Source organism: Tachyglossus aculeatus, chromosome 16 (genome assembly GCF_015852505.1).
Source record: "Tachyglossus aculeatus isolate mTacAcu1 chromosome 16, mTacAcu1.pri, whole genome shotgun sequence".
NCBI lineage: Eukaryota > Metazoa > Chordata > Mammalia > Monotremata > Tachyglossidae > Tachyglossus > Tachyglossus aculeatus.
Genome location: NC_052081.1, coordinates 10172646 through 10197877, shown reverse-complemented (window position 1 = coordinate 10197877; position 25232 = coordinate 10172646). Strand labels below are relative to the sequence as shown.

General features: G+C 51.9%; 2 protein-coding genes across 5 annotated transcripts; one reads left to right on the top strand and one right to left on the bottom strand.

Moving 5' to 3' along the window:
* The first annotated feature begins 837 nt into the window (after positions 1 to 837).
* CLEC20A (C-type lectin domain containing 20A) lies at positions 838 to 25001 on the top strand. Of its 4 annotated transcripts, none has more exons than XM_038758684.1 (12): positions 838 to 972; positions 14633 to 14683; positions 15507 to 15866; positions 16598 to 16687; positions 17852 to 18019; positions 18215 to 18340; positions 19871 to 20038; positions 20234 to 20359; positions 20645 to 20779; positions 21921 to 22055; positions 22810 to 22895; positions 24225 to 25001. In XM_038758684.1, exons 3-12 carry the CDS (start codon positions 15536 to 15538, stop codon positions 24303 to 24305), a joined length of 1446 nt encoding a protein of 481 aa, XP_038614612.1. In that variant the 5' UTR covers positions 838 to 972; positions 14633 to 14683; positions 15507 to 15535; the 3' UTR covers positions 24306 to 25001. The 4 variants fall into 4 exon arrangements, with proteins under 4 accessions (XP_038614612.1, XP_038614613.1, XP_038614611.1 ...); XM_038758685.1 differs by having other exon boundaries at positions 22807 to 22895; positions 24599 to 25001; XM_038758683.1 differs by having other exon boundaries at positions 22807 to 22895.
* Positions 2880 to 11590, bottom strand: TEX35 (testis expressed 35). Its single transcript, XM_038758687.1, has 9 exons — positions 11457 to 11590; positions 10878 to 10928; positions 9831 to 9899; positions 8920 to 8976; positions 6586 to 6645; positions 5607 to 5671; positions 4746 to 4812; positions 4119 to 4162; positions 2880 to 3125 (listed from the first exon to the last, which is right to left on the bottom strand). The coding sequence occupies exons 1-9, from the start codon at positions 11490 to 11492 to the stop codon at positions 2930 to 2932; spliced, it is 645 nt and encodes a 214-aa protein (XP_038614615.1). The 5' UTR covers positions 11493 to 11590; the 3' UTR covers positions 2880 to 2929.
* Positions 25002 to 25232: the final 231 nt, after the last annotated feature.

Genomic DNA, 25232 nt, shown 5'->3' with positions numbered 1-25232 from the left:
CTGATAAATTCACACCCAGATTTCCCTCACTCAGGTAAGAAATACCCCCCCACCCCCGCCCGCTGCCCTAATACATCCACACAAACACACACATAACATCATTGACTGTTTCAATTGACTCCAATAATGTGGGAGCACAGATTTGGTTTGAAAAATATACAAATACACTGTGCTAGTAAAGTAACAATTGGGATGAGGCTTATTGTAAGTTTTTCCTGAAAAATTTCCCATACTCTCAAAATTCACCCCTCTAGGATGGTTTCTATAGAGCCTACTAAGAAATCTGTCACTGAGTAAGACTATTTCATGACAACAAGGTATATACAGTTCACATCCTTTGGCTAAAGTACCCAGGTGTTCTACCACCCGGTGAGACAATCAATTAGGCTGCATGGCTCAACAGCTAGCACAGTCAAAACCCACCAGGTCTTTTGTCTCCTTCAGAACTCTCTTCTCTCCAGATGAGGTTTTAATTGTCAGTTATTGCTACCTACTTAGAGTGTAGCCTTGGTCATAAAAGATAAGTGTACATTTTTTTCTTTTTTTTCTTTATCTCCAGGTTTCCCCCTCTGTCCCAGAGTACTTCTGGGGTTTCCCTACACCTTCCAAATCAGTCTCCCAACTTTTGTTTTTATAACTTACACCTGGCCCTTCTGCCTACATGTCATGTCCTTGAGGCAATAGTGATAATATAATCATGGTTTTCACATGGCCTGCCACTCCATCTGGTTTTCCTAAGTCCTTTGGCTCTGGAGCTTTACTTATGCCAGGACTCTTTGCCCAGTTTGCCAAGTAGGGATTTAGCTGCTATAGTCTTCAGCTCTCAAACTGGTACTCACTTGTAGTTTCAGATTTTTTTATCGATCCCGATCCTGGAGATACCTTCCTGATTCCTCTGTCTTCACCACATCGGACTTCTCAAAAACTTACCGCTACAAGAGTGGAAAAGTGAGGCCAAAACAGCTGAATAAGGTGGGTATATTAGGTTACTACTTCGCAAAGACACAGATGGGTGGGATTCATGTGTAAGTATGGCAAAGTCGGGCACCACTGGCTTTGGAATCATATGACCACAAAGTGCAGTATCATGTATCGTCATATCCAAATTCTACCCAAGACATCTATGGGACAATTAATTTCTTACCATTTTCAAGCTCAGTAGTCACCTCCAAATGAGAAAGAAACCAATCAAGGCGTTCTTTTCCTCTCTCTAAAGAGCTAGCAGAGTTTTTGTTGATGATATTTTGTACACAGTGAAATTATAGCATTTGACTCTGGAATAATGATAAACAGACCCTCACCTCACTTCCCAACTGTGTCTGTAAAACTTTACACTCCTTTTCATCTGTGAACTTTGTAAACTGATCCCAGCTCATTTCCAAACCAAACTATCTTCTGGTCCCGGAATTCGGTTTTGCTTTGCATAACATATGGCCAGGTTTTTCATTCAGAAAGACTAGCTAAGTTGTGGTCGGGTTTGATTCTCTCACAGTCCACCTTGAAACAGTGCTTCTCCTCATTAAACGGGGATGGATGTGGAGCAGGGTGAGCAAGGAGTTGGGGGCAGGGAGGGGGGTCCTGGGTCCCTATCCCATTTTCACTTGTTGGGTCTCGCTCAGCTTCCCAAACAGACTGGATGAGCTATGATGGGCACAAGCTACAGGGGTTTGGAGCTTGTAGAAGAAATATGTTCAGGGAAGGGAAAGGCCTTATAATGAAGAGAATCAGACTTCATTAATGCCCTTGAGGATTTCTTTTTCCTCTTTTTTTAGAGTGAAAAGCAGCAGTGGCTATCATTGACTCAGCCGCCCCCCCCCCCACTTTAATGGTGGGCTAGAACACTAAAGAGAAGCAGGTGTTAAGCTTTACTAATCAGCAAGAAATCCTGGCTTCCCCCTCAGCAGCCTGCAGGGAAGCTGAGAAGGCAGGGTTGCTTGGCTATTTGCATGAGGTTTGAATGCAATTATCTTGGCACTGGAGGCCCACTGGCAAGCTGCTGCTTAGATGCAGCTGTTTCCCTGCCTCCCTTCTGGACCCAAAGGAGGGAGATCATGGGACTCCAGCATCTTATGTAGCTAGTTTGGAACAGATCATCTGCCAAAACTGTTGTCCATGTTAAAGGGCAGCCCTTTTCCTGTCCTTCAGCTTCTTCAGGGCTGTGTTCTGTGATCTGAGTCTGGGGTGGCCACAGACCACTATAAACCCTTTCTGGTATCCTGTTGGGGTTGGGCAGTGGATGGGAAGGATGGAAATTCCTGACCCTCTATGCTCTTAACAGTGGTTTTCCACACAGGCATTGGTGTTCTATAAGCTACAGTTTGCTTTACTAGTGAGGGTAATCAGCATACTTCTTTACTTTAGATAGTGTTGGGTTCCTTTAATGTAAAAGAGTTGCCTACTATTAAAGTTTGTTCTGTTCTCCTAAGGTGTAGATTTAGGTCTCCATTTGACCAGTTCTCCCACCGATCTCTGGGAAGAGGGAAGGGAGAGGAAGAGTCAAGTATCTCTTGATGTAATCCAAAACAAAAAAGGTGGAATAGCCCTATCTGACTCTGGTAACCATTTAAGAAATTCTTTCCTCTGAAACTTTCAAATCCATCATTAGCAAATGGTGGGGGTGAAGGGGGCGGGAGGAGACCGTGGCCACATGAACTGGTGTGGAGGGACTTGGGGACCCTGGCAGCACAGACTTGTTTGGAGGGAGTTGTGGGTGAGGGAGGAGCAGAAACACAGTGTTACCAGGAGTGTCTCTGAGGGCTTGGCGGGAAGGGGCCAGAGCATGCTCAGGGGAGTTGGAGGCTGGGAAAGTGAGAAGGACATGGAACCCCAAAACCCAGTGAAGTAGAATGAGGCCCCACTGAAGGCTAGTACTTCCCTTATTTGGTGCCTCCAATGAAGGTTTTACTACCCGGAAGGAACACAGTGAAAGTTAGGAGGGTAACAAGCCCTCTGTGTGCAGCTCGAGAAGTGGGGAGAGGATGAACCGCAGCTGCTGGTAGGTGCGGCGGCTGCAGATTGTCGGAAGAGCATCCTTAATCGCGTTGGGGTTGAAATAGAGGTAGAGCAGCAGGCAGCCCCAAGTCGCCATCACAATGAGCAAGCCAGTCCCCAGCTGGGTGGGCTTCCTAGGATGAGGCACGGAGGTGGGGTGGGGGAGAGACAAGAAGAGAATGAATGGATGGTGAAGGGGTTGGCTGCAAAGACCACATCGGCCCACTGTCCCTATTGGCCCCTGTTGGTCATTTAGAGCCCACCCACTTTCAATTAATGTAGCCATCAAAGTACCCATCAGTGGCTTCAGTGTGGACTGGAGAAATCACTGGGGAGAAGTTTCTCCCATCTACCTAACTTTCTCTTCCTCCTCTGTTCCCCTATTCCTACAGCTGAGACCTGTGGTCTAGGTCCCTTGGCCCCTGAGCAATCTAGAGCTCCAGTAATTTGGGAGAACAAAGTCTCCACTGGTAGTCCTCATCATAGCAAAGCAGGAACCCCTTCCTCCTGAAAGGGTAGTAATTTCCTATAGCATTTAGCACATAGTAACCACTTAATAAATGCCATAATTGAGAGAAATGCTCCAGCCAATATTGGCTCTTCCCGAAACCTCCCAGGATCAGTCAATCACATTTGAGTGCTTATGGTGTGCAGAGCACTGTACTAAGCACTTGGGAGAGTACAATGACCTTAGGGATGCCCCCCTGAGACTGGTTGGGTTCTGGGGACAATCCAGAATTTGGGGGCTCTGCTAGGGCAGTCTCGGGGAACCAGTCTAGTGTGAAAACAGTGGAGCCACCCCAAACTTGAACTAGGATCAACCCAAAACTTTGGGTCAGACCCAGAAGTCACCCAGTCTCCTGGGATTGTGATGGTCTGGGGTAGGACAAGGGTCTGTGACTAAATGGGCCTCCAAAGAGACCTTTCCAAAGAGGAGCTAGTGTGCCGAGACAGAGACACAGAGAGAGTCAGAAAGGGGCAGGAGCAGACCTGCATGTTTCCCAGATACGAGGCAGGACAAACGTACTTTGGGGTGGGGGGAGCGGGGGCATGTACGTGGTGGGATTAGTCCTGTATGTCTACCAGATTTTTCAGATCTGGGCCAAAGATAAAAATGTGTCACCTACCAGTGTCTGCATAGGTTTCTGTGGGCGCACATTAGACGATTCTCCTGCAGAAGGAAGAAACAGCACAGAAAGATCATTCCCCCAAGTGGTAGGCCTGCTGGGAGCCTCACCAAGCCCTGTAGCAGGAGAGGACAGGTCAGTTCCACCCTAGGAGGAGGCCAGAGCAAATGTGCCTCCCCCACAACCCCTGGGATGCTAGGGAAAGGGGTCAGGAAGCAGCTAGGCAAGGGCCAAGGGAATGGGAACGAGGATCACACGGAAAAGCCGCGTGGCTTAGAAGATAGAGCACGGGCCTGAAAGTCAGAAGGTCATGCGTTCTAATCCCTGCTCCACCAAACGCCTGCTGTGCGACCTTAAGCAAGTTACTTCACTTCTCTGGGCCTCTGTTACCTCATCTGTAAAATGGGGATAAAGAGTGGGAGCCCGGTGTGGGACAGGGACTGGTCCAACCTGATTAACTCATCTACCCCAATGCTTAGAACAGTGCTTGGCACACAGTAAGCTTTTAACAAATACCATTATTATTATTATTATTATTATTAAATGTGAGAGGGGAATGTCAGGGCAAAGGGAGGCTCTTGGGATCTTTATCACCAGAGGGAAAAGGAGAGAGGGGTCCTTGCTTACATAGTTGGTCTCAGGTACGACCTTGTCAAGGGAGACCTCTTTGTTGATGGCTTGCTCTGCTTGGGTCCTAGGAAGAGCAAAGGTTGACCAGTCAGCTTGGTCCATGAGAACATGAGCAGTGTCATATTGGGTCAGACTGGTGATCCAGCCAGACCAGAATAAGGTCTCCAGCGTTGGGTCCAAGGACGCTAGAAGAAATAGGCTAATGGTTGCCTCCATAACCCCCATTCTGTGGCTGGGCAGGCCCTCTCACCCTGCTAATTTTCCCCTCTAATAACCCATTGGATTTGTTGTGCATTCATTTATCTGTCTCCATTTAGATCTTAGCCCCAAGCAAGATAGCACTGAAATGTTCAGGGTCCAGCCCACCCACATTCCAAATGCTTAAAAATGGTTTTATATGGACCAGCGCCCTCTTAGATTATGAGTCCCCTCAGGGACAGGGACCATGTCTAATTCTCAGCTGTGTATTCTCTCCCAGGGCTTAGTACAGTGCTCTGCACACAGAAAATGCTTAATAAATACTACTACTAGGCAGTGAAATCAGCAACAGAAAGTAAATGCAGGTGGCTGAATTTTTCTTTGATTTGGCTTTATCCTATGCTCAACATTTGGCCCCCGAACACCTCTTAGCCTTGGTGCCTAGTCTTGTAGCAGGCACTTAGCCCAGGGATAGAGACAGTGTCTGTGCTTACCTGAAACTGAATGGTTTGGACTAGTGTGACCAGGCCCCATAGGCTTGGCTTCCTAATTGGGTCTGACCCATGTACACCTCAACTTATAGGTAGGTGGGTGGCTGACTGGCTGGGAGGGGCTTACTCCTAGCAAGTGAAGTGAGAACATTTGAGCTGTTACCCTTACAGATTAGCAGTTTTCTGCATATTCAGTAAGGTCTCCATCTTCTCATCCATATTCTTCTGCATTTCCTTTAGAGAGAATAGACAATTAACCACTTCTGGTGACAGCATCCCCTGGGCTTTTATAAGCCCATCCCCCTGTCCATCCTCACACCAAACTCACAATCTCCTTCCTTTCACCCTTCAGCAATCCACGCTCACCCTATTCCCAAGAAACCAGTGGAATGAAGCATAATCCCACCCCCTTTAAAAGAGGGCAGAATGGAAGTGAGGGTGGTAATCTGACCAATGACTGAAGTGTGGAGGAAAGGCTAAAACACACATCTCTTGAAACACACCCTGCCCCAGCTACCTATATGGCTGCCTGGCTGGGCCCCACCCACTCTGGGCACATCTTTTGAAGGAAAAGTCATCCATTGATTCCTCCCTGCCCCAAATTTCCATATTCCACAGCTTGGAGCAATAGTGGTGCCCCATAGAACAGTGGTAGTGGGGAGGAGAGAGCAGGGACAAGTTGAGGACCACTGAGAAGCCCTCAATTACAGCTCCTTGTGGGCAGAGAAGATATCTGCCAACTCTCTTAAACTGTACTCTCCCAAGCACTTATTATTATTATATTGGTACTTGCTAAGCATTTACTATGTGCCAAGCACTGTTCTAAGCACTGGGGCAGATATAAGGTAATCAGGTTGGACACAGTCCCTGTCCCACATGGGGCGAACACTCTAAATTCCCATTTTCCAGATGAGGTAACTGAGGCACAGAGAAGTTAAGTGACTTGCCTAAGGTCACACAGCAGACATGTGGAGGACCTGGGATTAGAACCCAGGCTCAGTAGTCTGCACATAGTGAGCAGTCAATAAATACCATTGATGATGATGATGAGAATGTTGATGACATCTTCCCGTAGGGGCTGAGCCCCTTGGGTCAAAGCCTTGGGTTTGGGGAGAGCAGGCTGGCTCAGCTACCAGTTAGTGTTTTACCTTCAAAATGTCCATGAACTGTTGGAGTTTGCAAAATTCCTTATCCAGATTCTGCTTCACCTAGAGGGAAGAAGAGGCCCCAGTGAAACGCAAACACCACCCTGGCTTGCGCTCCACTAGAATGTAGGAAGTCTGTGTCCCATTATCCTGGGGGCACTGTATCAAGGCAGATGGTGGAGTCTCCCACTCTGGAGATTTTTTTAATAAAGAGCAGACAGCTATCCTCCTGGCCTCCACAGACCTCTCACTTATGTCCTTCCTTCTGCCTGGAACAACCCCCTGCCACTTCACATCTGGCAGCCCACTGTTCTCCTCATCTTCAAGGCCTGTCTGAAATCACATCTCCTCCAGAAGGCCTTCCCTGATTAGTCTCTCATCTCCCCACCCTATATCTCCCCTAGTTGCCTTTTTCAGACCTTCTGGTTCACTTAAGTATTTAGGGTCTCACCCCACTCTATAGCACTTATATAGTGTCTTTATAGGCTACTACTTCCATCTACCTGTAATTTATTTTAGGGTCTCTCTTCTCTGATAAATGTAAACTCCTCGAGGGCAGAGATCATGTCTATGAACCCTGCTCTTCCAAGTGCTTAGTATGGTGTTGTGCATACAGTAAGTGCTTAATAAATTTGATTGATTGAAGACAATTCTGCCACAAGATAGGAGATGCCCACTGTTGGGTAGGGACCGTTTCTATATGTTGCCAACTTGTACTTACCAAGCGCTTAGTACAGTGCTCTGCACACAGTAAGCCCTCAATAAATACGATTGATTGATTGATTGAGATGGATGCGTTAACCTTTTTAGGTCCCTCCCAGCTCCAGAATTGGGTGACATTTCCAGGAAATGACCAATGGGGTGGGTTGGATGGAGGATGGGGAGGGATTGACAGGTTTTAGGTAAAATGGGGAGCTCACTAATCTTTCTTCTTCAACTATGTCCACTGCTCTCTTCAGTCTACTTCTCTGGCTCTTTCCATTTCTAGTCTTCCTTTTCTGCCTACTCCTCCTGCCTCTGATTCTTCTTTGCCTACTCTCTCAACAATCTGAATTTCACTGGTTTCATTCCTTTGACTGCTCTTGTTCTGACCTAATCTGAGGGTCTCATTTTGGTTTCAATCCTCTGATAATAATTGGGGCATTGGTTCGGCACTTTACTATCTGTCAAGCACTGTAGTGAGTGCAGGGGTAGATATAAGATAATCAGGCCAGAAACAGTTCCTGTCTCACAGTCCAAGGGGGAGGGAGAACGGGTATTGAATACCCAATTTACAGCTGAGGAAACCTGAGGCACAGAGAATTAAGTGACTTGCCCAGGGTCACACAGAAGGCAAGTGACAGAGCTGAGATTAGAACTCAGGTTCTCTGACTCCCAGGCCTGTGGTTTTTCTACTAGGCACTATGCTGCTTCTCTTTGCTAGTATCTTCTTCTTGAAACTCCTTCCTTTCAAGAACACAATACTAACCTATTCTACCTCAAATGTTCCTTCTCTGGGTGTCTCCCCCATTAGACCAAAAGCCTTCTGAGAACAGGAATGTGGCCTTAGAATTCTCTGTACGGGAATCTCAGTAATGTCTGTGACGCCCCACTGTGAGCTTACAATGCCATCTCATGGCCTGAGAGTAAATTCAGGCTCCCCAGATCTCAGAACCAAAAAATATTGTTGTTATTATTATTATTATCACTAACAATAATGCTAATTATTAGTAATGCTAGTAATACTAATTACTAATATTAGTAATTACTAATTATTATTACTACTACTACTAATATTATTATTAGCATTTATTAAGTGATTACTATGTGCCAAGCACTGTTCTGAGCACTGGGGTAGATACAAATTAATCAGGCTGGACATCCATTGGGCTCACAGTCTAAATAGCACAGAGAATAAGTATTTAATCCCCATTTTACAGGTGAGGAAACTGAGGCCCAGAGAAGTTAAAGTGACCTGCACAAGATCACACAGCAAGCAATTGACAGAACCGGGATTAGAACCCAGGTCTTCTGACTCCCAGGTTCACAAGGAGTGGTGTGGAATCTATTTTGCCTCTCCTCCCCCCAAACTTGATTGTCTTCAAATGTCCAGCCTAAACCAGCTGCCCTTGGTGGGCATTTGCCTGAGAGCCTACACAGACACTCTTGCCTGGGCAGAAAAGATGGTCCAGGGGCCACCCGCAATTCAGAGGTTCTGAGAGGTCAGTTTGGAGTAAGAATCTCTAAGTGGGCTCATTCCACAAGTCTTTTTGGGGAATGACTCTTTCCCTGGCTAGTGTTTAGGGGGTCCCTATGACCCACACCTCACCCATGTCTAGTCAAGCCCTCTTTCCTTACCTGTTTAATTTCCACCAATTTTTCCTTGAGCTCTTCCCGCACTTCTTTCAGTTCACTCTAAGGAGACCAATGAGAGAAATGATGAGGAGGAGCCTGGGTTGGGGGTTTATGAGAGAGGGAGGGCAGAGCCCAAGCTGGGGAGCCAACCAGCAGGAGAGAAGCCACTGAGAGAGGCCAGGATGGGGGAAATGAATCCACAAAGGTGGTCAAATCGCAGTTTAGACAGTTATATCAGTTTCCTTATTGATCTCCTTGCGTCCAGCCTCTCCTCCAGCTCAGTCAGTAATCCACACTGGCCCCTCCCAAGCTCACCTTCTAACTCTGCCATTCTCCCTCACTCCCGCCTCCTACCCCTTGCTCACGCTGTTCCTCCAGCCTGGAATTACACCTTTCCCTCACTGTCTTAGAATTCTCTGCCTCAATTCTCTGCCCAGGGTACTTTGTAAATATGACTGTGCCATGAGCTCAGTAATGCCTGTGACCACTCCCACTGTGACAAATCCAGCCCCAGCCCAGCGACTAGACATTCACCAGCTCACAGCTTCCCCCAAATTCAACTCTTCTAAATCCCCCCTTCTCCAGGATTCATTCCTGACGTTCCAGTCACTTCAGCCCAAATGCATTTTAGCACTTCGTATTTTATTCCTATGAACAGCATGAAAAATGTGTATATGTATGTATTATACATTCAATAGTTTATTCAACCATTTCATCATGACAGATCTGTACTTTGTCCTGCTATTGAATATTTCTCCTGCTCCCAATACATAATTTTTGTCTGTCCCTCATTAGATTGTAAGTCAGTACTTTGTACACAGTAGGCACTCAGTAAATTACTGTTGGGTGATTGATTGGCAGAACAGATGTTTTCACTGGGGCTCCAGGCCCCACGCACACCCACACCCACTTGCCTTTAGGTCATGAGTATCTTCCGTTTTTTCAAGCAGCAGTTCCTCTTTCCCATCATTATTTTCACAAATCTGTGGGTTGAAACAAACAAAGAAATATCTGCCAATCTGTCTTGGGCAGGTGGCAGAGAGGGCAAGGTTGCCCAGGACTCTGATTCTTTGTTGAAACGGAGTCAAGAAGGGTTGTCTTCAGGCAAAGGAAGGCAGTGTCCAGGGAGGACCTAGGGAAGTTTTGTGCCCTTCAGAGGGAGAACCCTGGCCCAGAAAACAGCATTTCAAGGGCTGCCTCTCCCCACCATTCCTTCTAAGGCAGGAGCAGATCCAGGGACCAGAGAGCTCAAGCTGTGGGGGATCAAGTTATGGAGAAGAGGAGCATTGGAAAGGGCAGTTTGTTGTGGGCAGGGAACGTGTCTGTTATCATATTGTACTCTTCCAAGTGCTTAGTACTCTGCTCTGCACACAGTAAGCATTCAATAAATACAATTGACTGACTATACTCCAGTTTAGCCAAAGGCTGTGCCATAGTAGCGCCTTTCCCGGCTAAAAGATGGAGACATGGATCCCAGTGCAGAGTCTGGCCATTTGGCCTGGTGCCTCAGATCAACAGAATGGGTTTGTGGGAGGGCAGAGTGGATTTTGTGGGGCTTTGAGAGGCCACCAATGGGGCACCATGGACCACTTTGAGCAGAATTGATTGACTGGATCCCTATTTGTTCCCAAGGAAGTTACAGTAGGGGCTAAAGGAGTCCTATTCTGGATCCTCTTTGGCCTGGATTAACCTCTCGGCATAGCTTTATAAAGCTTTATAGCTTTATTAACCCCAGATTCGCAGGGTTTGGGGGTCTGTGTGTTGCTAGGGTAGTCACAGGCGGTGGGCGGGGGAGGAGAGGGAGGCGCCTCAGCTGATCCAGTCCACTCTCAGGATTGGATGAAATTTGGAGCTGCTCTGCCGCACCACCTCACCTCCCCCCTACTCCATTGCTGATGTGTAGAATGCCCTTGCCTGGGTCCCGGGGAACCCCAGTGGAAAAGTGGGGCCCAATCACTAACCCTGACCAATTGGGTCTCGGTTTCACGGTGAACTGCCCTGAAGTTCTTGATCTGTGGAGAGAAAGAGCTGGGGTCAGTCTGTCCTGTTGCCCTCTGGCAGGCGGGAGGGGGGAGAAGGGGAGGGTGGCTTTGGACAAATATCTAATGCTCTCTGAGCTGGCTGGGCAGCACCTCCCCTTTGGGTCACGGTGCCTCCTTCTCTGATTAGCTTTAGGAGACTAAATATCGCCACTGACTTCCCTCCTCAAGAATAAGGCTTCCCTCCCAGATAGCTACACCGTTCCTTCAGAGATGCCTCTGGAAGGGCAGGGGATAATGAAAACTATACTCACTGACCCAAGGGAGTAAACTGAGTCATGAGCCTCAAAGTGAGTTAGAGAGGTCAAGCCCATGAGGGTGCTAGATTCCATCCCCCGCCCCCAACTGCCTCCACCCTCCTGAGTCTCTCCCTATGTGCCGAATTATGTGGGGAGACTGGGGTCAGTTGCCTGCCCACCCTCCCACCCCCTGGCAGGACTCCACCAATAAGCTTAAAAAACAAGAAGGTAAACTCCGGTTCCAGCCTCTCCCCTCTCTTACTGGGGTCGGTTTCCTCAGTTCTCCTTTTCTGGTCATCGTGATGGAATGGGCCAGTGTTTCCTTGACTTCCCTCCTCCTTCCTCTCTGGCCAAGCCTCGGTCCTTCCTTTGAGACTTCGGGTAGGTCAGCAGCTAGCCTAACTCCCTTTGTTCAGTGCCAGCTGAGGTCACAATGCCCCATGATCCCCCCCCCCCCACCCCCGCCCCAGGACATGTGGTCACTGACCACATTGTTTCATTGGATCAACCCAAACATGGCCCCCAGGCTTCCGCTTTAGGGGCACTACTTACCAGAAGAAGTGTCCAAAAGGAAGACTCTAACACCAAAAGCATTGCTGTTCTGGGTTCAGCCCAATGATCCAATCGGCTTAATATTTTACTTCTCATAGTGGTAACAAGGATGATTTGAGACTGGGTGTGATGGCTACCAGCCTTGACTCCCTCCTAATGCTTAGTGATGAACCCTGCTTAGGTTTTCCTCGTGACATATTATGAATGTTTCTATACCCCCTTGCACCTCCTGCCACTTTCAGATTGCTCAGCTGTCATCTGTTTTCCACAATTATCTTCAGTGGTATTTATTGAGTGCTTACTACGTGCTGAGCACTGTACTAAGCTTTTGGGAGATTACAATAGAACAGAGTTGGTAAACACATTCCCTGCCCACAGTGAGCTTTCAGTCCCCTCTATATTGTATGCTCGTTGTGAGTGGGGAATGTGTTTATTGTTGTATTGTACTCACCCAAGTGCTTAATAGAGTGCTTGCACACAGTGAGCGCTCAATAAATATGATTGCCACTTTTGCTTCCTCGAAGCTGAGCAGAGTAAATAGTTCATTTGCCATCTATTCAGACTACAGTTTTTCCCCTTCTCACTGGCCTTGCAAACACAGGTAAATGGTCATTTTGAACCACTGGCCCGGGGGTTAAAACCAAACTGAGATGTTAGAGGAAGTTGGCCCCAAACAATTGAGCCAGGGAGATGACATACCCCATCCCTCATGCAAATGGCCTGCAGCTGCCTGGGTTCCTAATTTTTCTTGTTCAAATTTACTGACGCTTAGTTTAGCTAGAACACCCAACAACAGTGACTGTCCTCTCACTAGGAGCGAAGGTCAGATAAGAGTAGTCCACTTGGGTCTGCACCTTTCTGTAAATCTCCATTCCCCTGAATCATGGGAGTGTTACCGAAAAGCCAATGTCAATGGCAACTGTCTTGCTTGGAATCTTGCTCATGTCCTGGGATGGCAGCTGCTGTGGGGGAGGGACGCTGTAAAGAAAGAGTTGAGGGAGGTGTAAATGGGGAAGGGAAGACTCTAGGCCATCTCTGCTGCCTCCTACTCTCATCCAGACCAGTTTCTGGCAAGCAGGGATCATATCTACCAACACAGTTGTATTGGTCTCCCCCAAGTGCCTAATACACTGCTCTGCACATGGAAAGTGCTCAGTTTGCACTGATTGCTAAGCTGTCTTTTCCCTCGAGGAGGATATTTCAAGTCATTTCACTTCTCTGTACCTCAGTTTCCTCTTTTGTACAATGGGGATTAAGACTATGAGCACCATGTGGGACAGGGACTGTGTCGAACCCGATTATCTCATTATCTACCCCAGTGCTTAATAAAGTGCCTGGCCCATAGTAAGCACTCAACAAATAGCACAATTATTATTATCATTTTTCGCATTGGAAGGAAGGGAAAGAGGAAAGTGGGGAGGGGGTAGTGTATGTACATGTCAGCTCTTGTGTGTGCACAAACAGTCATGTGTGTTTGGTGAGAGGAGCTTCCGCCAGAGGTGTGGCCTTGTCTTAGTCAAATTATTCCAAAGTGATTTAGCTCGGGCTCTCGCTCCCTTTGCTTCTCATCCCAGAGCAGGAACCTGGAACGATGCTGGCCTTGGGCTTGCCCCTCCTCTTGTTCACCTCAGCAGGTACAGGACGGTAATCCTCTTTTGGCTTTAAAGTCCTAGCCAAGAGAGCACAAGGGACCTGTCTTCCAGTCCTCATGTGTATTGGGTGGGGAGAGGTGGGGAAGGGCTGGTCTGGTGTAACTAAGGTGGCTGCTTACTCAAGGCAGAGGGAGATTTTTTTCCTTCCTTCTCCCTACATTATGGAGATTGCAGCATATCCTCTAGTAGTAATAATAATAATAATTATGGTATTTAAGTGCTTACTATTTGCCAAGCACTGTTCTAAGTGCCAGGGTAGATACAAGGTAACTAGGTTGTCCCACACGGGGCTCACAGTCTTAATCCCCATTTTACAGATGAGGTAACTGAGGCACAGAGAAGTTAAGTGGCTTTCCCAAGGTCACAGAGCAGACAAGTGGCAGAGCCGGGATTAGAACCCATGTCCTCTGAATCCCAAGTCTCTAGTACCTCCAGGGTGGGGTAGTTTAAAGGTGAGATTGCTTCATTGGGGTCCTGTATAAATACAGGGGAATGGCCTCGATGACCTTGTAAAAATCCCTTCTAGCCCCACAATTCTATGATTCTGCTAGGCCTCTTTTCCTTGCTTCAGGGAATGGGAAGCCAACCCCATGGAAAAAGGAAAGGAGGAGTGGAGGTGACCTCAGAGATTGGGCTGGGGGTGGGTGACAGAGGGAGGTTTGAGCTCCATATTCGTATGAAAGAAATGCTTCTCCCTGCCGTGGGTGTGAAGCAAATGAAACTCGCTGCCACTGGGCATCGGGCAGGCAGAAAATATCAGCAGGCTCGAGAGGGTTTCAGATAAGTCCATGGATGAGTGGTACAGGATGGGATGATAGAGGGCAAGTGAGGATTGTACAGGGGAGAAGATCAGGTTTTCGAGTGGAACATCTCTAGCCATTATTATTATTATTTTATGGTATTTGTTAAGCCCTTACTATGTGCCAGGTATGTACTAAGAGCTGGGGTAGATACAACTTAATCAGGTTGGACACAGACCATGTCCCATATGGGGCTCACAACTTTAATCCCCATTTTACAGATGAGGTAACAGAGGCACAGAGAAATTAAGTGACTTGCCCAAGGGCACAGCGGACGAATAGAGCTGGGATTGGAAGTTAAGTGGCTCCGACTCCAAGGCCCATGTTCTGCCCAGTCCTACAGGTTCATGCCAAGCTGAGCTCAGCCCAACTGACACCAATGTCTGGAATGTTTTCTGGGTCTCAAACTCACAGCTGTACCCTTCTCCTTACAGAGCCCTCCGAGAGTCAGCCGCTTCTGCTGCCTCCTGCATCTCCAACCCCAGGTATGGATTTCGGCTCCCCCCTCACTTCTGTCTTGGACTGGGCCACTCTGGACAAGGGAGTGGGGCTGACCAGAGGGTACTGCAGGATTCGGGGCAAAGGAGGAGCCCGGCTGGGAGTGAAGGAGTCTCGTCCCTGGTTAAGGGTCTCAGGAGGCTGGGGAAAGCACCACGGGATGCAGGTGGAGGGCAGCCCGAGAATCTGAGACCTAAGCAACATGCCTCGGCCATCCTCATTTCTAAGTCAGGCAGCTTCTCCCTCCCGCAGCTTCAGCACTTGGGCTGCTGGGTGACTGGAACTCCCAGACCAATGTCCCTGCTGCCTCCTGCCAACCTAAGGGGATCATCCCTCTAGATATCTGCTTCCTGGTATGCACAGAGGCAATGCCCCGGGGGGCCCCAGCCTTCAGTCTCTACATTTTTCTCAACTTGATTGATGGTGGTTTTGTTTCTGTTGGCTCTAACCTCTCTCCCGAGGGTGAGGCCGGTTGGCGGTGGGCTGGGTTTCTCAGGAATAGGAAGGTGGCCCCCACCTCCAGATCATCCAGGTCTCCAGGCTTCTATTCCCTTAACCCTATAGGTCTTCCAGGGACTCGGTTAACGGGTTTCACTGGGCCATGAGCAGTGGGAGACTCTCACCTCTCACTGTGCCAATCCTGTGCCAGACCTGGGAAGTAGCAGAGCAGGAAAGGAAATGGCTATTCTCCTCCAGTTCTGGCAGACAGGGGCAGTCCCTTTGCAGGGTGATAGCTGCGGGACCAGCTCCGCCCTGAAATGCAGCCACCTCTGGGGTGGGCAGGACTCTCAGTCGCTCTCTCGCTCACAGCGTTACTCAAAGTGACCGTCGGCTCAAAGATGTTCATCAGGATCGGGACTGTGATGGACTGGCCTTCGGCCTACTTCTACTGCAAGAGCAAGTACACCAACTTAGCCGACTTCCACGACGTGACCGACGCGGCGGCCCTGACTCCCATCTTGGACGATCAAGACCGGTGGGTCGGCCTGTTCTTCGATGAGGAGATTGGCCAGTTGAAATGGTCCACCAACATGTTTGGCACCCCGGAGTGGCTGAGCCAGATTCTGTTCTTGCCAGGGCAGTGTGGGACTCTTCACCTTTTCGGCAGCTCTAGAGCAAAATTGTCTGCTAATTCCTGCAGTGACAAGAAACCTTTCATCTGCTTCTACGGTACGTATGAGCCTGTGTCTTGTCTCTGGTTCCGGTCCAGGGCAGGCCTGAAAGTGGCTAAAGTATCTGACAGAGAGAGGCAAACATCAGTCTTGGGTAGCTAGGTGCTGGCTGCTCGAGGCCGGGGACTAGCCCAGGTGACCTCTCGAGGTTCCTGCCAGGTTCCGGATTCTGTGGTTTTGTGGTCCGGCTCGTGTGAGGGTCCGCTGGCAGCCTCTAGGACACTCTGGTGAGTCAGGTGTGAGGCCGGACTGAGCCATACCCAGCTCCTTGCATTTCAGTTTCCCTGAACTGGAGATGGGCCCGATCCTGATTGGCCGCTGAGTACTGCCAAGGGGCCTTGGGAGGATCAAGGATGGGAGGGATCTCTGGGATCGACCCACTTGCTGGGACTGCGCCCGGAGGAGTGAGCACTGTTGTCTGTGGGCACTCTCTCTGGGCTCAGGTGTTGGGGCGGCTCGGCCCTGTCCCGCTCCAGGCTGCCCCAGTCTAATCTGGGCCTGGTTCCAAAGGCAGGTGAATTAGCGAGGGCTGGATCAGGGCTGATCTCCCAGCCAGAGAGCTCAGGGCCAGTAAAGGGTTCCATGGTCCCTTCCCAGGGCCAGTGGTTTCATCCTGCCGCTATTGGGCCTGGGTGTCAGAACGGGGCCCCAAGTGACTCCAGAGCCCGTGGTGGTTCTCTCTGTTCTGGGACTTGGCTGTGCCTCACCCCTCTGCCTGTCTCCTTTCAGACCCAACCTTCAGATACCCAACGACTGCCCAATTGATCCTCGATCCTCAGCCTGCTACCACCCAGGAAGGGATGACCACATTCCAACCAGGTAACTGGCCCCACTCCTCCCTCGGGATCGGGATCTTGCCTTGGCTGAGCCTGGGTGAGATGCCTCCCGGTCTTGGATCTTCTGGAAGTCCGTGGGTCACAAAGGCAGGGCAGGGCTGGCATGTGGGCATAGGACAGGGAGGTGGCTGCCATGGACGAGGCCTTGTGACAGCCTCCCTAGTGGCATTCCCAGCGCCCATCCACTGCCCACGCTGCCCTGGCTGTTGTCACGGGCACCACGGCAGGCTAGAGGATGGGCTGGAGGCCAGAACTTCTGCCACATCCCCTGAGTTATTAGGGGTGGTCATGGAGGTTTACTTTGACTTTGGAGAGTGTGGCCCTTCTCTAGCTGAGGCTCAGGCCAGCTGCCCCACCCACTCCACACCCGGCCCGGCCCCAAGAGGGTGCAGCCGGGGCTGTGTTCACCTGGGAGCCCCGTCCCTGAGGGCTTTGCCATTCTTCAATCAATCCAAGGTATTTAATAAGCCCTTGCCATATGCAGACCACTGTACTAAGTGCTTGGTCCCGGGAAAGGCTGGGAATGCCCCATGGGGCGGGGTTTGGCCCTACAGCTGCCGTGACCACTGCAGGGGCCTCTGACGTAGAGACCCCCTGGGACGGGTCCCAGTCATCGGGTGCAGAGGGAGGGTCGGGATCCCAGACTTAACCCTTCCTCCTACCAGCATCCAATTGGTCCTGGACCACTTGAAGGGAGGGGCCGGGCTCTTCTCAGCTCCTTGCTCTGGCCAGTGAAGATGAGTCCGCTGGTCCTTAGTGATGTGGTCTCCCCACCCCAGCCACCCAGATAACTCCAGAGTGCTGAATGGCCCAGGGGTTGTGAGGGGGCAGGCAGACCCCCAGAAAGACTCCATTTCTTTTTCTGCTTTCCCTGGGGTTACTTCTTCCCATCTTACACACCCCATCCGCCCTCCTCCTCTGTCGGCGGACCCCATCGGGAGCTCAGGGCTGACGGTCCCCCGCCACGGGTCCCCTCGGGGGCAGCAGTGGGGACCCGAGGCTGCCCCAGCCCTGGCACAACTCCTTTCGAGTGGAAGCTCTGTAGGGACCTGGGTCTCATCAGTCTCCCCGGCGGCCCAGAGCCCAGGCATGAACCGGAGCACTGTGCTTGCTGGCTTGTTGATGAAGCTGGTTCCTTCTGGCTCAGGGACCAGCACCAGTACTGAGAGGGCACCCGCCTCCTGGCCGGCTACAGCTCCACCCCCATCAGCCCTGACTTCGGCCCCACTGGCCGTGGCTATGCAGTCACAGACCATGGCTCCGCTCCCTCTGGCCACTTCTGTGTCAACAAGGAGCCCTTTGGGGCAACAGCCAGGTACCGTGCTGAGCTCTGCATAGACTGACCCGTCCCCCTCCTCTGCCTGGGCTCTCTTAGACCAATGATCCAGACCCGTGACCAGGGCCGGTTGCCACGCAGACCTCCCTCGCTCCCTCCCTCCATCCCCTGGGGCCGTTTCCCGTGATCTCACTCAGTGATGGTGCCCTCTGACCTCCGCCTGCTTGGGTTTAGGGAGCAGCTCTGCAGTCCCTGGGAGACAGAATGGACCCAGCCTAGAGGCCCAGCCAGCCAGGACAGAGATAACTGGAAGCCCAGAGGCCCAAGACTCGGTTTCCACTGTGCCGGCCCACCTTCCAGGTATTTGATCCAGGTTGTTGGGGGAAGCATCCACTTCCATTGTTCCCTGGCTTTCCCTGGGGCAGGAAGGTGCCGGAGGGCTTTGAAGGGGATCTCGAGGATCAGAGCTGGACTTTGAACAGAAACTTGGGGTTTCCTCTCCCAGAGGTGCCTCAGATCCATTTTACAGCACCTCTGTGAGCTACCTCAGGCCTCCTGGGGGCCAGAGCCCGGGACCATGGTGCCCTCTCCCCTCTATGGTGGCCCCCCGCATTACCAGAATAATGCCTTCACTGTCCCATGCAGACCTTCCCAGCCCCGGGAGAGGGGTCACCCCTACCAGCCCAGTGGCCTCCACTCCAGTCCTCCATGTGCCCCCCACTCAGAACCCAGCTCCTGGAAGAGTAGGCACGGAGCCCCAGGGAAGCACCTCAGAACAAGGTAACGGGGGCCCCGCTCTGCAGCAGTGGCGGGACAGGTTAGGTTGGATTGCTGGCCGGGCAGGGCAGGGGTGGCATGCGGGCATAGGACAGGGTGCCATGGACAAGGCCTTGTGACAGCCTCCCTAGTGGCATTCCCAGCGCCCATCCACTGCCCACGCTGCCCTGGCTGTTGTCACGAGCACCACGGCAGGCTAGAGGATGGGCTGGAGGCCAGAACTTCTGCCACATCCCCTGAGTTATTAGGGGTGGTCATGGAGGTTTATTTTGGCTTTGGAGAGCATGGCCCTTCTCCAGCTGAGGCTCAGGCCAGCTGCCCCACCCACTCCACACCCGGCCCGGCCCCAAAAGGGTGCAGCCGGGGCTGTGTTCACCCGGGAGCCCCTTCCCTGAGGGCTTTGCCACTCTTCAATCAATCCAAGGTATTTATTGAGCCCTTGCCAGATGCAGACCACTGTACTAAGCATTGGTCCCAGGAAAGGCTGGGAATGCCCCACGGGGCGGGGGTTGGCCCCACAGCTGCCGTGACCACTGCAGGGGCCTCTGACCTTGAGACCCCCTGGGAGGGGTCCCAGTCATCGGGTGCAGAGGGAGGGTTGGGATCCCAGACATAACCCTTCCTCCTACCAGCATCCAATTGGTCCTGGACCACTTGGAGGGAGGGGCCGGGCTCTTCTCAGCTCCTTGCTGTGGCCAGTGAAGATGAGTCCGCTGGGCCTTAGTGATATGGTCTCCCCACCCCAGCCACCCAGATAACTCCAGAGTGCTGAATGGCCCAGGGGTTGTGAGGGGGCAGGCAGACCCCCAGGAAGACTCCATTTCTTTTTTGCTTTCCCTGGGGTTACTTCTTCCCATCTTAAACACCCCATCCGCCCTCCTCCTTTGTCGGCGGACCCCATCGGGAGCTCAGGGCTGACAGTCCCCAGCCTCGGGTCCCCTCAGGGGCAGCAGTGGGGACCCGAGGCTGCCCCAGCCCTGGCACAACTCCTTTCGAGTGGAAGCTTTGTAGGGACCTGGGTCTCATCAGTCTCCCCGGCAGCCCAGGGCCCAGGCATGAACCGGAGCGCTGTGCTTGCTGGCTTGTTGATGAAGCTGGTTCCTTCTGGCTCAGGGACCAGCACCAGTACTGAGAGGGCACCCGCCTCCTGGCCGGCTACAGCTCCGCCCCCACCAGCCCCGACTTCGGCCCCGCTGGCCATGGCTATGCAGTCACAGACCATGGCTCCGCTCCCTCTGGCCACTTCTGTGTCAACAAGGAGCCCTTTGGGGCAACAGCCAGGTACCGTGCTGAGCTCTGCGTAGACTGACCCGTCCCCCTCCTCTGCCTGGGCTGTCTTAGACCAATGATCCAGACCCGTGACCAGGGCCGGTTGCCACGCAGACCTCCCTCGCTCCCTCCCTCCATCCCCTGGGGCCGTTTCCCGTGATCTCACTCAGTGATGGTGCCCTCTGACCTCCGCCTGCTTGGGTTTAGGGAGCAGCTCTGCAGTCCCTGGGAGACAGAATGGACCCAGCCTAGAGGCCCAGCCAGCCAGGATAGAGACAACTGGAAGCCCAGAGGCCCAAGACTCGGTTTCCACTGTGCCGGCCCACCTTCCAGGTACTTGATCCAGGTTGTTGGGGGAAGCATCCACTTCCTTTGTTCCCTGGCTTTCCCTGGGGCAGGAAGGTTCCTGAGGGCTTTGAAGGGGATCTCGAGGACCAGAGCTGGACTTTGAACAGAAACTTGGGGTTTCCTCTCCCAGAGGTGCCTCAGATCCATTTTACAGCACCTCTGTGAGCTACCTTAGGCCTCCTGGGGGCCAGAGCCCAGGACCTTGGTGCCCTCTCTCCTCTACGGTGGCCCCCCGCATTACCAGAATAATGCCTTCACTGTCCCATGCAGACCTTCCCAGCCCCGGGAGAGGGGTCACCCCTACCAGCCCAGTGGCCTCCACTCCAGTCCTCCATGTGCCCCCCACTCAGAACCCAGCTCCTGGAAGAGTAGGCACGGAGCCCCAGGGAAGCACCTCAGAGCAAGGTAACTGGGGCCCCGCTTTGCAGCAGTGGCGGGGCAGGGGGAGGTTGGATTGCTGGCCCCTGGCCTGGAGGTGGGGTTGGGGCTGGGAGCTGTAGAGGGCTCAGTGCTGGCCCCGGGCCAATTCACCGAGCAGCCTCTGGCTCGACAGTGGCGTTGATTGGGTTTGGGCCCCAGAGAGTTACGGGGGAAGAAGGGAGAGTCAGCCTCCACTATGAAGAGCCAATGGATGAGGCAGTCTCCTAGGACTCCCACGTGATCACCGTCCATCCGGCTGCCCCCGCCCCTTTCCTCCTCATCTGGCCCTGGACAGGGTCACTCTGGCCAGGGGAGGGCTTCTGTGGCTGACGTCAGGACGGACAGTTACCCGAGAAGCCCTCGCCATCTTGCAGAGCTATTTCAGGCCTCCTGGGGGCCAGAGCCCGGGACCTTGGTGCCCTCTCCCCTCTACGGTGGCCCTCTGCATTACCAGAATAATGCCTTCACTGTCCCATGCAGACCTTCCCAGCCCCGGGAGAGGGGTCACCCCTACCAGCCCAGTGGCCTCCACTCCAGTCCTCCATGTGCCCCCCACTCAGAACCCAGCTCCTGGAAGAGTAGGCACGGAGGCCCAGGGAAGCGCCTCAGAGCAAGGTAACTGGGGCCCCTCACTGCAGCATTGGCAGTGGCCGGGCAGGGGGAGGTTGGATTGCTGGCCCCTGGCCTGGAGGTGGGGTTGGGGCTGGGAGCTGTAGAGGGCTCAGTGCTGGCCCTGGGCCAATTCACCAAGCAGCCTCTGGCCCGACAGTGGCACTGATTGGGTTTGGGCCCCAGAGAGCTGCGGGGGAAGAAGGGAGAGTCAGCCTCCACTGTGAAGAGACAATGGATGAGGCAGTCTCCTAGGACTCCCACGCGATCACCATCCATCCTGCTCCCCCCCCCCCCCCCGCCCCTTTCCTCCTCATCTGGCCCTGGACAGGGTCACTGTGGCCAGGGGAGGGCTTCTGTGGCTGATGTCAGGACGGACAATTACCTGAGAAGCCCTCGCCATCTTGCAGAGCTACCTCAGACCTCCTGGGGGGCCAGAGCCCGGGACCTTGGTGCCCTCTCCCCTCTACGGTGGCCCATTGCATTATCAGAATAATGCCTTCACTGTCCCATGCAGACCTTCTCAGCCTCGGGAGAGGGGTCACCCCTACCAGCCCAGTGGCCTCCACTCCAGTCCTCCATGTGCCCCTCACTCAGAACCCAGCTCCTGGAAGAGTAGGCACAGAGCCCCAGGGAAGCACCTCAGACCAAGGTAACTGGGGCCCCGCTCTGCAGCAGTGGCAGGGCAGGGGGAGGTTGGATTGCTGGCCCCTGGCCTGGAGGTGGGGTTGGGGCTGGGAGCTGTAGAGGGCTCAGTGCTGGCCCCGGGCCAATTCACCAAGCAGCCCCTGGCCCGACAGTGGCATTGATTGGGTTTGGGCCCCAGAGAGCTGCGGGGGAAGAAGGGAGAGTCAGCCTCCACTGTGAAGAGCCAATGGATGAGGCAGTCTCCTAGGACTCCCACGTGATCACCGTCCATCCGGCTGCCCCCCCCGCCCCAACCTCATCTGGCCCTGGACAGAGTCACTCGGGCCAGGGGAGGGCTTCTGTGGCCGACGTCAGGACGGATGGTTACCCGAGAAGCCCTCACCATCTTGCAGAGCCTTTAGCCCTCCTGGGCTCATTTGCTTCCAGAGGCTTGATCCTGCCCTTTCCCCAAGGGGTGGCCATGGCCAGATGAGCTTGGACCGGACGTGACCCCCAGCTAAACCCCTTGGGAGATCCAGCCCAGGTCCAAGTGCCCTCCAGTGCTAGAGTCAGGCCCATCTCCCTCCTGGCCCTGCCATATTCCCATCGCGGACCCTGAACGGGGGGTCAGTCCTCAAACTCTGATGTGCTCTGCTCCGCTCCCTGAGTCGCACCCAGAGGGCGGTGGGCACTCACCGGAACCATCCCACACAAGGACGCCAGCTCATCTGGTGTCTGGCGGCACCCTGCCCCAGCACTCATCCTTCTCGTTCTAGCAGAGTTCGCGTTTGTGGTCCTGAAGGCGGATTTCAACTTCCTGACTCCGATGGACCCTGAGGAAATGAAAAAACAGATCCTTTTGGAGGTGAGATTCGGCTAATCCCACACTCCCCTGCCTCCACCCCCCAACTTCGCATTGGCCAGGCCAGGGCTGGGGGCAGAGTGCCTACCCCAACACCAAATCAAGAGAGGAGACTTTGCCCATGGCTTTAGCCCATTTCCCAAGACCAGCTCACATCATCCTGAGGTCCCAGCAGCCTCTTCCTAGAATCGTTCTTTCTACTTCCATTTTTTGTTCACTTCTAAGTGCTCATAGTCAGAGACTTGTAGCATCTAGCATCCATGGAGAACCAAATAGTTCCCTTCCCTTGCTTCACCTCAATCAGTAAGCATATATTGAGCAGCAATTCACTGCAGAGCACTGTACTAAGCGCTAGGGAGAGTGCACCAAAAGTGATAAGACACTGTTTCTGCCCTCAAGGAATTAAAAGCCAATGGGGATTGACTGTGGGGAAAAGAGTTTTGAGTTGCTTCATAAGCATGTTTGACATACAAGCCTTGGGGTGATTTTTTTGTTTCTTTGTGAACAAAAGCCTCTCCTATCAGTCAGTGGTATTTACTGCATACTTTCTGTGTGCATAGCACTGTACTAAGTGCTTGGGAGAGTACAACAGAGTTGGTCGACACATTCCCTGCCCATGAGGAGCTTCCAGTCTAGGGGGGAGACAGACATTAAATTATGGAAACATAGGTAAGTGTGTGGTCAATATCAAATGCTCAGACCAATCCAATAGGTTTTCTGGTTCTTTCAAGAAAGAGCCCCACCAAAAACTTTTCTCAGTGGGATAAGGCCAGCTTAAAGAGCAGGGCTTTGGGAAGGAGAATGTGGGAAATGGAGAAGGGGCTAGGGAGATTGCTGAGTATTTTGACAGTAAACCAATAAGATGCAGAGTAGCAGTTGGTATTTATGTATCCAAAAGCTTGGATCTTTCTGCTGTCCTAGGGTTAGGAACAGTAGACCGGTACAGGTTTTTAATAGGTAGGCGAGCTTATCCGGTTATGAGATTTAAAGGAAGAGAGGTGGTAGAACTGCACATCAGGGCATAAAAGCTTGGTGTGGCAGCTTCTGGCTGGCTTCCCCATCCAATTTCTGGTAACCCACTGCGACGGGGGAAGGATGGTCCAATGGGAGGCTGTAGAAAACCCCAGATCTCATGTTAGGCCACGGTTTCTATCTCATTGCCCTGAATCCCAAGCAGCTGACAGGAGAAATGTCACTTCCCCAGGCCCGGGGTCAAGTTGCTGGAGGGAAGGGAAGGAGCAAAGACACTGGATACTCGGTGGCCTGGGGGTTCAGCTCCAAGCGATTAGGTGATCAACAGCAGGACCACCTTCTCTTTTCCTTGGGTTTCAGATCCAGGAAGCTGTGGAAAGGGTTTTGGGTAATGAGGAATTCAGACTCAACTGGATCGGCTACGAAGTGCCCCAAAACTAGACCATCGAGTCTCGTCAAGAAGGGGCATTTTCCTCCCCCGTTACGTCCCTAAATGCTGGTGGTACCTGAAGAGCCAGGGGGAGCAGCCTAAGATGGACCTTGGAGAAAATGGATGGCCCAATCTGGTGCCCAATGCCCACTGCTCCAGTTACAGCTGAGGCTGGGCAGAAAGGAGGGAAAAGGAGAAGGAGAAGGGATTGTCTGTTAACACTGACAATTTCCCAGGGCTTTTCCAGAAAGGGAGCAGCTTTACCTGAATTCCAGTTGGGCTCTGGTGAAATCTGTCTCCACAGTTACCGGCCTAATGCCTGCCTTCCCATTCCTGCCAATCGCCCTGATACTGAACCACCAAGCACCCAGCCACCAGAAGCAAAGATGAAGACGTCCATCAATGAAGCAGTTTGACTCTCAAATGTTTAAAGTTAAAGTTTATTTGTACTCTTTGTAGGAATATCAATAAAAGACCTCAAACATATCTATATCTGTACATGTACAAGAACCGTTCAAAATTATTCACAGAACAAAAATAAATCTTCTTTAGAACAAGCCCAGGTAATGAAATGCAGACACAGGTCTCACACAGGAAACTGTCCAGTGCTAAGAGCACAAAAATATGGCTTTAAAATTAAATAAAATCTTGGGTTTACATTTTTCTAAGGTGTATTCTCTCTCTCGAAATAAAAATAAATTATTTAGAGCTATCATTGCAAAATAGTCCTGTGTAGTAAGAAACTCTATTAAGGCCCTGGATACAGGGGGGGAAAAAATCTTAACCAGGTAAATTTCTAGCAAGAGGGAATAGGCTGATGAGCTGCTGGGTGTGAAAGTTAGATAAACAAGGAATCATCTAAGCATCTGTCAAAATTCACCTTTCCTACCAGTCTGAGCTTCATCTACAACATGGGCCTTGTTCAATCTCATGCGGGT

Excerpts from the sequence above, each read along its gene's own strand:
- TEX35 (XM_038758687.1), bottom strand. The coding sequence starts at position 11,492 with ATGACCAGAAAAGGAGAACTGAGGAAACCGACCCCA. Across the intron at positions 6,646-8,919 it reads AATTGGTGGAAATTAAACAG|GTGAAGCAGAATCTGGATAA; the intron begins GTAAGGAAAGAG and ends TCTTCCCTCTAG. Across the intron at positions 3,126-4,118 it reads AGAAACCTATGCAGACACTG|GAAGCCCACCCAGCTGGGGA; the intron begins GTAGGTGACACA and ends GCCTCATCCTAG.
- CLEC20A (XM_038758683.1), top strand. The coding sequence starts at position 15,536 with ATGTTCATCAGGATCGGGACTGTGATGGACTGGCCTTCGGCCTACTTC. Across the intron at positions 20,039-20,233 it reads CCCTTTGGGGCAACAGCCAG|GGAGCAGCTCTGCAGTCCCT; the intron begins GTACCGTGCTGA and ends GCTTGGGTTTAG. Across the intron at positions 20,360-20,644 it reads TGTGCCGGCCCACCTTCCAG|ACCTTCCCAGCCCCGGGAGA; the intron begins GTACTTGATCCA and ends TGTCCCATGCAG.